This window comes from Tenrec ecaudatus, chromosome 3, assembly GCF_050624435.1.
Source record: "Tenrec ecaudatus isolate mTenEca1 chromosome 3, mTenEca1.hap1, whole genome shotgun sequence".
NCBI classification, from domain to species: domain Eukaryota; kingdom Metazoa; phylum Chordata; class Mammalia; order Afrosoricida; family Tenrecidae; genus Tenrec; species Tenrec ecaudatus.
This window is the reverse complement of record NC_134532.1, coordinates 97,024,616-97,039,632: the sequence shown is the minus strand read 5'-3', so window position 1 is coordinate 97,039,632 and position 15,017 is coordinate 97,024,616. Positions and strand designations below refer to the sequence as shown.

General features: G+C 38.2%; 1 protein-coding gene across 4 annotated transcripts in view; it reads left to right on the top strand.

Moving 5' to 3' along the window:
• The window catches only part of BLTP1 (bridge-like lipid transfer protein family member 1), a 222,041-nt gene that overhangs the window by 71,650 nt on the left and 135,374 nt on the right, over positions 1-15,017 (top strand). For 3 of the 4 annotated variants that reach the window (XM_075543855.1, XM_075543852.1, XM_075543853.1), the window contains exons 23-28: positions 2,894-3,073; positions 4,026-4,154; positions 4,855-4,974; positions 6,110-6,390; positions 11,461-11,711; positions 13,916-14,177. In XM_075543855.1, the coding sequence (XP_075399970.1) occupies positions 2,894-3,073; positions 4,026-4,154; positions 4,855-4,974; positions 6,110-6,390; positions 11,461-11,711; positions 13,916-14,177 (1,223 nt within the window). The remainder of the gene's footprint in view (positions 1-2,893; positions 3,074-4,025; positions 4,155-4,854; positions 4,975-6,109; positions 6,391-11,460; positions 11,712-13,915; positions 14,178-15,017) is intronic. The other variant, XM_075543854.1, reaches the window with a different exon arrangement.

Sequence of the window (15,017 nt, the reverse complement as noted above, 5' to 3'; positions counted from 1 at the left end):
GTACCTCCAACCCTCATATGTACCAGTGTACAGCCTCTGTCCTATCCAGCCCTGCAAGGTAGAATTCGGATCATGGTAGTTGAGGGGAGGAAGCATCCAGGATCTGGGGGAAAGCTGTGTTCTTCATCGATACTACCTCACACCCTAATTAACCCATCTCCTCTCCTAAACGCCTCTATGAGGGGATCTCCATTGGCCGACACTTGGGCCTTGGGTCTCCACTCTGCACTTCCCCCTTCATTTGATATGATATATATATATATACATATATACACATACATATATACATATACACATATATACACATACATACACACACTTATATCTTTTTTTTTTTTTTGCATGATGCCTTATACCTGGTCCCTTGGGCACCTTGTGATCGCACTGGCCGGTGTGCTTCTTCCATGTGGGCTTATTTGCTTCTGAGCTAGATGGCCGCTTGTTCACCTTCAAGCCTTTAAGACCCCAGACACTATCTCTTTTGATAGCCGGGCACCATCAGCTTTCTTCACCACATTTGCTTATGCACCCGTTTGTCTTCAGCGATCCTATCATGGAGGTGTGCAGTCAATGATATGATTTTTTGTTCTTTGATGCCTGATAACTGATCCCTTTGGGACCACTCGATCACACAGGCTGGTGTGTTCTTCCATGTGGACTTTGTTGCTTCTGAGCTAGATGGCCGCTTGTTTATCTTCAAGCCTTTAAGACCCCAGTCACTATCTCTTTTGATAGCCGGGCACCATCAGCTTTCTTCACCACATTTACTTGTTCACCCACTTTGGCTCCAGCCGTTGTGACGGGAGAGTGAGCATCGTAGAGTTCCAATTTAATAAAAGAAGGTATTCATGCATTGAGGGAGTGTTTGAGTAGAGGCCCAAGGTCCTTCTGCCACCTTAATACTTGACCTATAAATATAGACACATAGATCTATTTCCCCATCCTCCTATATATATTTGCATGTACATGTCTTTGTCTAGACCTCCATGAATGCCCTTTGACTCCTAGCTCTTTCCTCCATCTCCCTTGACTTTCCTCCTGCCCTACTACCATGCTTCATCGCCACCTGGGCTAGAGTATACCTCTTCTCTAAGCAACCTTACCCTTGATCATTTCCCACCAGGCATTCAGGCCTTTTTTTGTCACATACTGTTATACAGTCTTTTCAGAACCTCTAAATAGAAAGTTTGATGAACAGTCTGACTTGGTGGAACAAACTCTAACACTATGAGTCCACATTTTTATCCATTTGGGAAGTTGACAGACATCCAGAACAAGGTTGTTATCAATCAGCATTTCCCCATTTTTGAAATGAGCACCTTGTATACTTGAGTTTTCCCCACAGTGCTGTTCTTGTAAGCTATGTTCAGCATTACAGCTGTTTCTACGGAATTTTTCCTGAGCAGGAAACAAAATTTCACAGCTGCACACCGTTCTCTTAAATCAGCCATCACGTACGCACACACGCACACACACACACACACACACACACACACGCACACACACAGAAAAATAAAACGAGGTTTGAGCAAAACTGCTTTTATGACAAAATTCACTGTGACCAGAGAGAACCTTCCCAGTTGATGCCACTGGGTGCACTAACTTAGAGCAAGTTGCTGGATGCTCGCTTAACAAGAAGAATGCGTTCTAAAAAAAGCTCCACCCGGTGGAGCTCTTTCCAGTTTTTATTTTGGTACCCCCTTGTATGTATGTTAAGGGGATTAGGTTTTAAATAGGAATGTGACATCATATTTCAGCCCTTAAAGATCTCTGTCGTTGGCTGTAGCGTTTAGAGCAGAGAGATATAAAACAAACACTGGGAAGAAAATCAGGAGCATATTGCAAATTGTATTTCCTGGGAAGAAGTGATATTTAGACCAAGATGGTAGTAGTGGAAATAAAAGGAGTTCAGTGCATTTGAATGAGGTTGGAAGATAGAATCAATACGGTGTAATGATTGATGAATAGAGCATTTTCAGACATTTGATTCATCCTTTATAATAGTTCATTCTTTATAATTTGATCATTCCTTGAAACAGGTGTTGCCATATCATACCTCTTTTGAGGCATGTTTTTTATCTCTGTTGAAATTTTCTCTTTCAAAGGTCTACTGCTTTTTAATGAGGAGTATATAATTATTCTCTAAGATAAAAAGTGTTTATCCCTCACAAGCAAGAAGAATTCAGAGAGTTTGTGGAAAAATTAAATTTAAAAAATTGAAATTTTCCATAAACCCTTTGAAGCCCTATTATCTCTACAAAAAATTACCCCAAACTCATTGCCATTAAGTTGATTCTGACTCAGATCAACCCTATAGGACCGAGTGAAACTGGCCCTGTGGGTTTCTGAGACTATATCTCTATGGGAATAGAAAGCCTCACATTTCTTCTGCAGGGTGGGTTTTGAACTGCTGATCTTGTGGTTAGCAGCCCAATGCTAACCCAGTATGCCACCAGGGTTCATTCATACATATAGATTTCTTGAAATGTTTATAGAATTTGACTTTTTCTCCCTAGTTCCTTATTTTGTGGTCTTAATGGTGTTTGTTTTTTAATCTCATGATTCTTAGCTCACCAAAAGTGTGTTCTCTTGTATTCCTTATTAGTTAGTTTACTAATTTCTTTTTATTCAGAGGCAGTTACTAATTGGGAAGATCTGCATAGTATTTCTGACTTAGCTATCTTGCTTTGTAGTTGGGTTCTCATGAACGCTAGAAAAGAAGCTTGACTCAAACTGCTTTTATGGGTCCAAGGTTGTGTTTGGAGCTGTGGATTCGAAAATTTTGTTTTCCAGAGAGCTTGGTTTTACTGTTCATCTCTGGGCGGGCAAAGCAACCAGAAAAGTATAATGTGATTTATTGGAACAGTTTACAGTGTCACTGTTTTTGTTTCAGCAGCGTCCTTCTGTGGATGAAGTTCTCAGGGAAGGTCACATCAGTTTGTCAGGTCTGCAGCTGAGAGCACATGCTATGTTCTCAGCAGAAGGGCTTCCTTTGGGCAGTGACTCCTTAGAATATGCATGGCTGATTGATGTGCAGGCTGGAAGCCTTACAGCTAAGGTCACAGCGCCACAGGTAGGAATTCTCGTATTGTCTCCTGATGTACTTTCTGTTTTCTTTCCTTCCCCACTTCCCAAGAGTCCTTAATGTGCTCATTATGAATGTTCATCGCATTTTCACTAGTGGCTTTCAGACTGCCAGACAACCTTGTGCTTTTTTTTGGATAGAACTCATTAGTGTCTCTCAGAACTTTGATAGCTACCCTGGTGAGTCAGAGTCCAATTTCACTTTATTGAACTATTTATGATTGTGGGTTTAGAGCTATAGGTCAACCACCAGCATTTACTACCATCAGGTGGATTCAAACTCACCGTGACTTCAGAGTAGATCTGTGCTCCATAGGGCTTTGATGGCTGGTCTTCTCTCTCTCTCTCTCTCTCCCACTCTGTGTGTGTGTATATGGGTGTATGGGTGGGGGTGGGGTAGGTGGGTATTTTAGATGCTGTAACCAAATTTTATCATTAAATAATTGATATGTAGTTAAATGAGCTTCTATTCATTTACAAATTAATAATCAAATATGCTTTAATTATTAAAAACCTAGTTTTTCCAAATTGTACCTTAATATGATAAATATATACTCTAATTTTTCCGAACCACACTTGGTTTATTTCTAGAGAATAATAAAATACTAGAAAATTTCAGATGTTTATCTGTTAGGTAGATTCCAATTAGTGGATTCCTATTCTAAAATATATATCTATATATTAAAAGTTCTGGCAATTGAATAGATCGATTGCAGTGAGCATTCATTTTGGTAGTACATTGTTGTCATTCACAACTGAAGAGTAGCACAAGATTTTAAGTTATGTCAGGGCGGAAAAATCAGGATATTAGCCAATAACAAATAGATTGTGTATCAATAGGTGTAAAAATATTTTGATTCTCTCAAGTTGTGTTCATATTCTTAATGAGCTTTTGTTGAAAATGCTAACAGTGTTGTCACTCTGTCACGGTGTATTTGTAGCTGGCATGTCTCTTGGAATGGGGACAGACATTTGTCTTCCATGTCGTATGTCGGGAATATGAGCTGGAAAGACCCAAATCAGTAATAATATGTCAGCATGGAATTGATCGTCGGTTCTGTGAATCCAAGGTACTTTTATAGATACATTAACAGAATTACATGCATTTCTGAATTTAAAAAAATGTTTGATATATCAGCATTAAATCAACTATACATCCCCAGGAAATAGCACAATAGTTCTTTCTTTTTCATTTAAAAATTATATTTTGTGTTCTTATTTATTGTAAATACTTAAAATATGGGGTAATCATTAAAATATATAACTTTAGAGATCAATGCAGATAGTGCAAAAAGTTGTTTCTTACTGTTGAACTGTTATTACTTATATCTTTTTTCATTATTATATTAATTGCTTAGGATACAGATGTATGTTTACATAGAAAATTTAGAAATTGGACCCAGGGAAATATTAAATTCCTTGTATGACCCGATGTATAGACCACTCTGGAACATGCCTGTTCTCTTATATTGTGACACTGCTTGCTTCTCAAAACTATAACCATAACTATTCATTATTGAGTTTCAATAATGTTATATATCTACTCTGTGAGTAATATTAATCCTTCTGAACGAAAATGACTAAATGGTTACTCATGGTTAGTTTTTAAATTGTTAACACTTTGTTAGTGATTTAATTTGCTCATATAAAATTTAAAATATACGTCTGACCAGAATTTTCTCTGTTTATTTAAATAAGTAGGCATCATATTTCAGTATCAATAATAATTTAGTGATGATGAATATGCTGTACGATTCCTTTTCACTTTAGTTGAGTTGTATTCCTGGACCTTGTCCAACTTCAGACAATTTGAAATACACTATGACTCGTTTAGCAGTTGATGGAGCTGATATTTTTATTGTGGAGCATGGCTGTGCTACAAATATAAAGGTAAATGTAGTTCTACCTCTCACCAAACCAAATCTACATGTCTTGAAACCTAATCAAGAGTTACACTTTTCCTTCTCACAGAACATGGGCAGTTCCTGGGTTATGAATGAGAGCCACTCCTACCTGTATTTTAAAGAACTTAGTTCAGTCATGGACAGGAGTGTAACCGAAATTGTCTTGAATTGTTTAAATTATGGTGAATCCAAAGATAACGGGAATAAGAAACATTATAAGTAAAAACTTAATTCCAGGGTGACAAAGGTGTTGCATGGCAACCAGATCTGCCTTTGCATGTTGGGCTTCGGCCTCACAGTCGAGGGAAGCTGGAATAGTGCCGCCCTGCTGCTGACTCTTCTTCTCTGAATGTGTATCGGTAGCTATCCGTATTTCTTCCAGTATTCCAGTGTTACACATCAGACTCCTGTAAAGGGTGTCCTGTGCTGGTTGTGAGTCTTCCCATTGCAGGGCATTGATCCATAATTTTATTCCCCAGTCTGCTGAATCTGCCAAATTGTAAAACTTTGAGTTTGTTCTATTCTATTACCGCTTCTAGGAAACATTACCTAGTAAGCAAATTTATTGACCAGTAGAAACAACTGTGCCTGGATCGATGATGGCACTATGTGGTTTAGTATGTGTTTACTAGCTATGTGGTTTAGTATGTGTGTTGACCCATAGTTGTAGCAATAATTCAGTCTCTCCCCTCAAGCCCCAAATTGTCGCACGACGCCTCTTTCCTTTCAGGGCTTCTGCTTGTAATTTGTCCCCTTCCAGTTGTTGTTCCAGTACACTCCCAATTTCCAAATTCAAGTCTGTTCTGATTTCGGTTTGTTGACCATGACGGAATGACCTGAGTTAAATGAAAAACTCAAACCAAAACTCACTGCCATCACATCAGGTCGGACCCATAGCAACCCTATAGGACAGAGTGAAACTGTCCCTCTGGGTTTCTGAGACTGTAAATTCCTACGGAAGTCTCATCTTTCTCCTGAGGAGTGGCTGGTGGTTTTAAACTGCCGACCTTTGGGTTAACAGCCCAACTCTTAATCCACCATACTACCTGGCCTTAGTTTATTTTAAACTGTTTAAACGTATAAACATTACACTTTGTTTCATTTTCTTCATTCCATTTTAGATGGGTGCAATTCGAGTTGCAAACTGTAATCTCCACAATCAGTCTGTTGGGGAAGGATTAAGTGCTGCCATTCAGGATTTTCAAGTGAGACAGTACATCGAGCAATTGAACAGTTGCAGAGTTGGGCTGCAGCCTGCAGTGCTCCGGAGGGCCTACTGGCTTGAAGCTGGGTCAACCAATTTAGGCCTCATCACTGTTGATATTGCATTAGCTGCTGATCATCATTCTAAACATGAGGCACAACGACATTTCTTAGAAATTCATGATGCCAGAACCAAGAGGTAAGTGACAATATATCACAGGTTAAGATGATAAATCTTGATAAGTATAGAGAAAATCCTGCTGTTAGGAGTGGAATAAGCACATTTCAAATAAAGGACTTACTATTTGTGATATTACATCTTGATGGCATGTATAAGGACCTGCTGATATTTCAGTGACCATTATCATAGATCTCTTCTCTGGTGATGATGTTTTTTCTGGAAATAACTTTATTTTGGGGGGTATAATTCTGACTCTCCACTACATATAAGTCAACAGTTAAACCTTTTCAAGGTACTGCCCTTTCTCACCTTGCCTCCACTTCCAGTTATTCCTAGAACCCACTATTAGGACTGTCATTTATTTTTCTGCTGTACTCTGTGGGCCTTTCTCCAGGGATGAGTAAGGGTACATAGAACTGTTTCTGTTGGCATAGTGATTGCATGTTGAGTTGCTAGCCACGATGTCAGTAGTTTGAGACCACTAGTCACTCGAAGGAAGAAAGATGAGGCTCTTTATTCCTGTAAAGACTTATAGTCTCAGAAACCCACAAGGGTAGTCCTGCTCTGTCCTGTAGGGTCTCTAGGAGTCAGTGTGGATTCTGTGGTAACGAGTTTAATAAATGATAGGATCTGCCTTTAAAAAGTCTATCAGAGCATATTCCTGAATCATTTTTAAAGACAGGATGGCCTTTTGCATCTTTACCGCTTCCACTTAAACAAATACATGCCTGTTCTAAAATTACAGACATTATCAAGAAACAAGGAAAATCACTATTTTAAATCTGAGAATTTTGTGTATTTTTCACTCTTTTAAATATTCTTCCTCTTACTGTATGTATGCTTTTAACTACACATTTTCATTAAATTAATATCTAACTATCTTACTCACATGATTGATAGTTTAATAAAAATTCTTTTTTTTTTTTTTAGTCCTGTCTTATTTATTAAATACCACAATCCAAAAGGCCGAGTTGGGGGTTGGGAGGAGAGGTTTGTAAGAAAAACCTCCTGATTGCCAACGAGGGCTGTGGGCCCCGCAGTGGTCAGGAAGCCGAGAGGTCAGGTTGAGGGACAAGGGCTGCTCTTGTGAGCGGCCCAGACCCCAGGAGGGGCCAGGAGACTCCCAGCGGAGCCACCACACAGCAGCCTCTGTCCTGACCACCTTTCTGGAGGGGCCGTACGCCTGCTGAAGGTCTCAGCCAGGTCTTGTACGAGGTCTTGCATGAGGAGCAGCAGGCGGGGAAGGGGGAAGGGCCGGTCCAGAGACGGAAAATTTCTTTTAAAGAAATGACCTTACCCCATTTAGAAAAGATATATTAATATGCCTTACTTCATCATTAACTTTATATTAAAATTAAAATATACTGTTATAAATAATAATACAGTTGTAACTTTTCACACAAAGTCTTTCCCCATACTATATGGTTATTTCTTTTAAATAGTGTTCTAGAAGGAGACTTTATTAGATTCAAAGTTTAGAATTTTGATAATACTTGTTCACATTACTTCCCAGAAAGATCATTTCATATACCCTGTTGCTTCGTAAGAGCATCCATGTCTCACTGGTGCACCATTCTTGCACTTGCAGTATTTAGTAGTAAGTCAAAGGTGTTCTCTTTTGTTGTCTCTTGTGAAATTTATTATGAGATTATTGGTTATATTTCTGTTTTGCTGTCCCATGTATGGATGGCCCATTTATGGTGTCTGTACATTTAACTGTTGAGCTTTGGTGAGTGTTTCACCAGTTTTTAAGAACTCTGTAGAGATTGTTATTCTTTTAGTGATTGATAACTGTTGCAAATATTTTCAATTTTCCTCATTTTAATTTTTAAATTCAGTGTATACATTTTTATGAATCCAAGCCTGTTAACTTTATAATGACTTTTTTTTTTTGGTTGTTGTTGCTACATTTAGAAAATGCTTTTGCTAGAAATTGAATGGCCTCTTTAGGGTTTCTGATTTCGTTCACTTTTCGTGCATCGCAACAGAGCTCGAAGCAGTCCTATTTGCCAGAGTGGAACTGCTTTCCCAGGACCCCTTGTTATGGAAGCAAGCCAGTCTTTCTCCCCTGGGGGGCTGGCGAGTGTGAGCTGCCGACCCTCCAGTTAGCAGCTCAGATCTTAACCACAACATCTCCAGAACTCCCTAAATAGTGTACATGTCACACATATTGTAGACGATACACCTATTTTTATTTGCTAAATCTGGGACTACCCTATTCCCACATTTCACGAGTGTTGGAGAAGGATGAATGCCCACACACTGTGAGAGCGAGAGTAGGCTAAGGGAACCCACTGTTTTTATAGTAAACTTGTTTTTCTCCAAATTGTCCTTTCCTCGGTTCTCAAGGTTGCCTGCTGTGAACACACCCTGAGAATGTCTCCACAAGAGGAGCAAGAGGTTTGCATTCTAGGCCTGATGTTTAGGGCTCATGGTGAATTGTAACATGACATGGTCTTCAGCTTTGACTGTTGTCTTTTGTGCATATTTGATTTCCAAAAGGTTTTTTGGGGAAAAAAGGCTATATGTTTCCTTGATATTGCTGGGAGACTCTTAAGACATGAGACTATTGTTTTAAAGAAAAATGTGGATTTTTTTGCTAGGCAGCCAGTTAGTGTGAACAAAATACCTGTGAGCAAGGTGCTAAAGAAGCCAAAGAGGGGACTGCAGTTAATTGATTTCATTAGATCAATATTATTTAAAAGGGTAGTCCTGGAACTTCCAGCCTCTGCACCTCCTGGGAGGATTGTGTGAATTTACACAATCGGGTCTTTCTCAGACCTCCATTCAAATGTCTGGGTGGAGCACAACAGTCTGTTCAATACCCTTCCAGGGGACTGTGATGCAAGCTAAGGTTTGGGAGCTGGTGCATTGGATGTTTTCAGGGTAGGAAGGACTACCGTTTGCTGTGTAATTTTGACACATTCCAGATTTTGCATCAGAACCTTTACATATGTTATCTCCTTTAATCTTATTAAATCATCCCTCCCTGTCCTGTGGTATTCAATATTCGATGTTTAACCAGAGGTCTGCATTTTAATAAATCACCCATATGACTATTCATGTGGTAACTAGGTGGGGAAGAATATATTTCTCTGTAACCTCAAACTATTGTTTCACAGAAATCTTACTAGGCTTGTTAACTATCACATCATAGATGAAACTGAGGTTCAAGAGGTGTTAGCTAGTGTTTGACCCAGGTTTCAAAGTTAGTAAGTGACACACTGGAATTTAAGCCCAGGTTTTGTTGTTGTTGTTGTTAGGTGACATCGAGTCAGTTAAACTCCTAACAACACTATACGCAAGAGAAGGAAACACTGTGGTCCTGGGCCATCTTTGCAATTATTCTTGCGCCTGAGCCCATTGTAGTAGTCAGTGTCAGGCTGTCTTGTCTAGGGCCTTCCTCTTTTTCACCACCCCTCCACTTGCTAAAGCCTGCTGTCCTTCAGGGACTGGTCTCTCCTGACCGCATGTCCGACACGTGCACGCTGAGGCCCTGACACCCTGGCCTCTAAGGAGTGCTCTGACCGTCTCTCTTCTAGCAGTCCTGGGGCTTCAGTATTGTAATCTAGCCCAATGTGTCGTACGCATCAATTCTTCTTCCGTTGTCCTTATTCAATGTCTAATTTTCACATTCAATTGAAAATGCCATTTAAGGGACATCTTAATCCTCAAATAATATCTTGGCTTTTCAACACTCTAAAGAGGTCTTGTGCAGATTTACCTTATGCAACACATCTTTTGAGACTAGTTTTATCTAACTCCAAAGCTGTAGTTCCTATTAAATTTTTCTTTACTGTAAAGAGTAAAGAGTTCTGTGGAGTACAAGAAGACTTTTTATTGTAAGAGAGTGCTTACAAATGTTGTTGCTGAATGGTTAAATGTTGATTCTTTATGTAATAGAAAAGTGATTTAAAAATGATAACATTTAAGACAAATGATACCTCAAATTCTCCTTCAGCTGAAAAACTTTTTTTTCCTCTCTAAGCTGATGCTTTATAGCTTGATATTCTCATTTCATTCAAGTTTTTGCTTAAATATTCTTGAAAGATTTCTCCTGATTTCTCGGCAATAACTTCCTGTCTGTACCTGATATTACTCAACCACTATTTAGCGATTAGATATTATTTGCTTACTTAAGATTTAGTTTTACCTCTCTACTGTTAATTTCACATGGATATAAGTTATATCAATTTTATCTCTCATGATACAGGCATATAAATATGTTCAGTATTATTTTATTAAATGAGTAAATGTGAACTGAAGATGATCATTTCTGTCATCTCTTTTTCATGCGTATTGTGATGTTTCCCTCTGAAAAAGATAGTACACATGAAAATGCTTGAAAAGGAAACTCAATATGAGGTGGCTTTATTATTTAATGTAAAATTGAATTAAGATATAGGTTCCAGATTTAACTATAATGTCTTTGTATTTAATCTTTCTTAAGAAAGGAGATTAATAAATACAGAAATATCTACATTTGGATTACTTACACAGAGCCTGAAAAATTTTGTATACGTTCTCTTTACTATTACTATCTCATTTTTCAGCTCCTTAGAAGGAAGTGGAACTCAACAAATGTTTTTGTTAGAATATAGGTAGTACATTGTTCAGGGTTCATTGATAATTTCTTGCTTGTGCCATATTTGTAACAATTAAGTATGCTAAAAGCGTCATTGACATAGCTTCTGAAATGCTAGCATAATAACCTGTCTACTGAACATAGTGTATTAATGGTCTTACATATTTATAGATTATATCTTAATATTCTTGAGAATACTGCTGTTTTTCAAGCAAGATGTACCTGCCTAAATTACATGTTTACATATTTTATCAGTTTTTATATCCATGGTTACTATATATTTATTATTGTTATTGTACTTACATATTTCTATCTGACCTTGGTAAGACTTTCATTTAAAGAAGAAAAATGTTTTGAAAGATGAAAGTGTTCTAGTAGAGATAGACCTTTGTGAGTTTACTTTGTCTTTAAAAATATTAACAGTTAACACATTTGGTTCCTTGCCACAGTTTTTAATTTCTCAATGAGCTTCCTGTGGTGGTCTTCCTTTGGGCTCTTTCTAGGTTGTGGTTCTTATGGCCAGATGACACTCTGAAGAACAAGAGGTGTAGGAACAAGTGTGGTTGTCTCGGTGGCTGCAGATTCTTTGGAGGCACAGTAACTGGCTTGGATTTCTTCAAACTTGAAGAGTTGACACCTTCCAGTAGCTCTGCGTTTTCAAGTACAAGTTCAGAGTCCGATATGTATTATGGACAATCTCTGCTACAGCCTGGAGAATGGATTGTTACTAAAGAAATTCCTAAAATTATAGATGGTAATAAAATGTGTCATTTTTTCCACTTTTTCTAATTTTTCATAATCTTCATCCCTGTTACACTATTTTGAAAGAAGCTTGATGTTACTTTGTTCAGCCTAATTAACTTTCTGAGCAGTGCTTGTGTGTAGGATTCAGTGTAATTCACTTTTGTTTTGTGGATGCTTAAACACCAGGAAAAATCAATGAATTTTCCAGAATTACATACACAAGTAGATCTACTTTTCAGTTTTCCTGTTGTGGACTTACATGACTTTTCTTAGCCAAGTGTATTCTAAATATATCATTATTTTCCAAAACCCATCTTTGAGATTATACTTAGTAATAGCTGTACTTCAAGGAAAAGTTGTTTTTATCAGCTTACTTTTATAAAGAGACTTAGCAATAGTGATACTTGTAATATCCAGTAGTAGCTACTTTCATTGTCATTGAAATTATGCAAACTATAAAGAAAACATTAGTCCCTTTCTTAATCCAGTTGTTTTGCATATCAAAAAATCACAAAGTCAAGGAAAGAAATCTACAAAGCATGTGTACATTGTTTGAAAACGGTTGGGGGGCATCCTCATTAACATCAAGCAGAATAAAGCAAAGCTTATTATAATTCTTATATTGCCTAGCTGGGAGTGTGTATACTTACACTTGATTTCCTCAGGAGTATGATGTTGTTGCCAGGAAAGATAGTATTCGTCTCTGTATATGGGGTCATTTTCTGGTTGTCCTCTGTCAGGAGCCAGGTACACAGGTGCTGTTACAGTGTCACGACAGAACCAAGTAGGGTACCAGAGGATCTATTTGGAATGTCAGTGAACTCTAATGAGTTTACTATCAAGTACAGAAGTGAATCTACCCTCTACCTGCCCCCACCCTTTTTTGTTATTCTAATTTTTATAAGCAAATAATATTGCTTACATTGTAGAAAGTTTTATTACCCTTTCAGTTCCACTGAGAACTATGCTCTGTTCAGCAGACATCTCATTCTGCCAGAAGATTCCCTGTTGCCCTTACTTGGATAGTAACACAGTGATGATTGAGGATTAGGCATGTGAGGGGATTTGGGTGAGAAATATTTTGAGGTTCTAGCGAGCTATAAAGCTTTACTTTTATATTACCTCCAAACTTATGTAATCCACCAGAAGCCTCTTATGAAACTCTGAAACAGTGGTGCTCCACGGTACTGAATAGTCACGTACTTACTCATTCACAACAAAATAAAAATAAATAGTGAATTTTTTAAGGACTAGGGATTATTCTAGACACTGGAAACATATCAGTAAAATAAAAAAAACTTGATAATACCCCTGCTTTCATGGAATTTTTGTTTTAGGGTATATGGTAGGAGGCTGTATTTAATAAAAAATATTTGAATAGTTTTTGGCTAACTTAAAAAAAGAGAGTCTGACCCCAAAAATCAGAGATTCTGATTTTATAGATTGTGTGCATTTATTTGTAATCACAAGTGGTTTTAACGTAGTCAGGTTCAAGAACACTGTTCTTTGAAGTATATTCCTTGCATTCACCCTCCCAGATGTGCTGCTTCGAGAGGGATATAGCAATACAGGATCCTCACCCAGACAGCCTGAGTATAATTGTGAGGACACACAGGTAGACCAGAATGAGACACATTCTTTAAAAAAAGCTCATGGGGCAGGGCGCCATTGGAGTAGCTCTTTATTATTTTTAAAAAATGTTCATATTATTAAGGATAAAGACTGAGGAAATGTTATAGCTCAAAGAAGACGTATCAAATATGTAGCCAAATACATGCATGATCCTAGATTGGATCCTGTTTTGGATGGGGCAGTGTGCTCGTAAAGGACATTATCAAGCCAGTTGAGAAAATTGGTACATTAAAGATGTTACCAATATTCTATTTACTAAAATTAGTAACCATGAGCTGTAGGAACCAATATCTAGAATTGAGAAGCCCCAACATGTGCAGCTAACGCTCAGATGGTTTGCCAACCAGTATGGACAGTGATTGCTAAGCAAGGCAAATGGAGTAAAACGTCAACCTGGGTAAATCCGAGTGAAAAATCAAAGGGTTATTCACACGATTCTGAATATTTTTCTGTACGTTTGGGAATTTTCAAATAAAAGGTTACAGTTTGTTACTATCCCTGACATACTATGTGAATTAGCTTCTTGTGCCTTTAGAAAACGATGCTGATTTTGTCCGTGTCCTTTTTGTTGAACTTGCGTAGGGAATGTGAGTGGCATGAAAAGGAAAGAATGGGAAAACAAGCCAGGGGGACTAGACGTGGAGAGAAAAGCCCAGCACCTTAGTCTGCAAGTGCCATTAAGGTCCCACAGCTCCTCCTCATCCTCCGAGGAGAACAGCAGTGGCTCCAGTGCTGTGCAGCCGCTGTTGGCCGGGGAGAAGGAAAGCCCGTCTTCCGCCGCGGAAGACCATCTGGTACAGAAGGAGCACTTACATGGAGCAAAGAGAGATGCTGGCCATGGAAGGTGAGTGTCACGTCGGATTTAAAGACGGATCCTAAGAGGAGGAGGGCTGTGCAAAGTCATGGCCAGAAACCCTCCCTTCTCCTCTACTCTCCTACTTGAGAAATACTATCATTTCTCACCTACGCCTTAAATGTCAATTTTTCTGATCATAGATGTAATACCATATTCTGTCATATGTTAGGAAAATGAAGGAAGCACAAAGAATGAATTTTTTTTGTCATCCTCACCACTCAGAGTAATTGATTGCTAACATGCATACACTGCCCTTCTGATGAGGTGGATGTATTCTTGCTTTCTGTGTGACCACTTATTAGGTAGCCGCTCTGTTTCTGTAAACGTCCTTTCTTCTCAGCTGGGGAGCACGTTTCCCATAATCTCAGCCACCTATGTGATATTTCCACTTGATGTTTCATTAATACCTCAAATTGACATAGAATATTGACTTTATTCTTGTCCTTCCCAATTTGTTGTATCTCAGAAGTGACACTGCTGCTTTCTGCCAAAATAAAAAAATTGGGATTATCTTTAATATTTTATTCTCCTTCCATCCCTTTTATTTATGCAAAAGCCCCTGGTATATTTTATTGAACAAGGTATATTTTAATGTAGAACAAAACTTTACCAGTGTATTAGTGTTCATGGATTGTACATTGGGTTTTTTTCTTTATTTTAATAAATCAAGGTATTGGGGACTCTTACAGCTCTTATAACAATCCATACATCAATTGTGTCTAACATTTGAGCATATGTTGTCATCATTAAAAAAAAATGTTCTTTCTACTTGAGCCCTTGGTATCAGCTCCTCTTCCCCCCCCCCTCACCCTGCCACCCTCATGAACC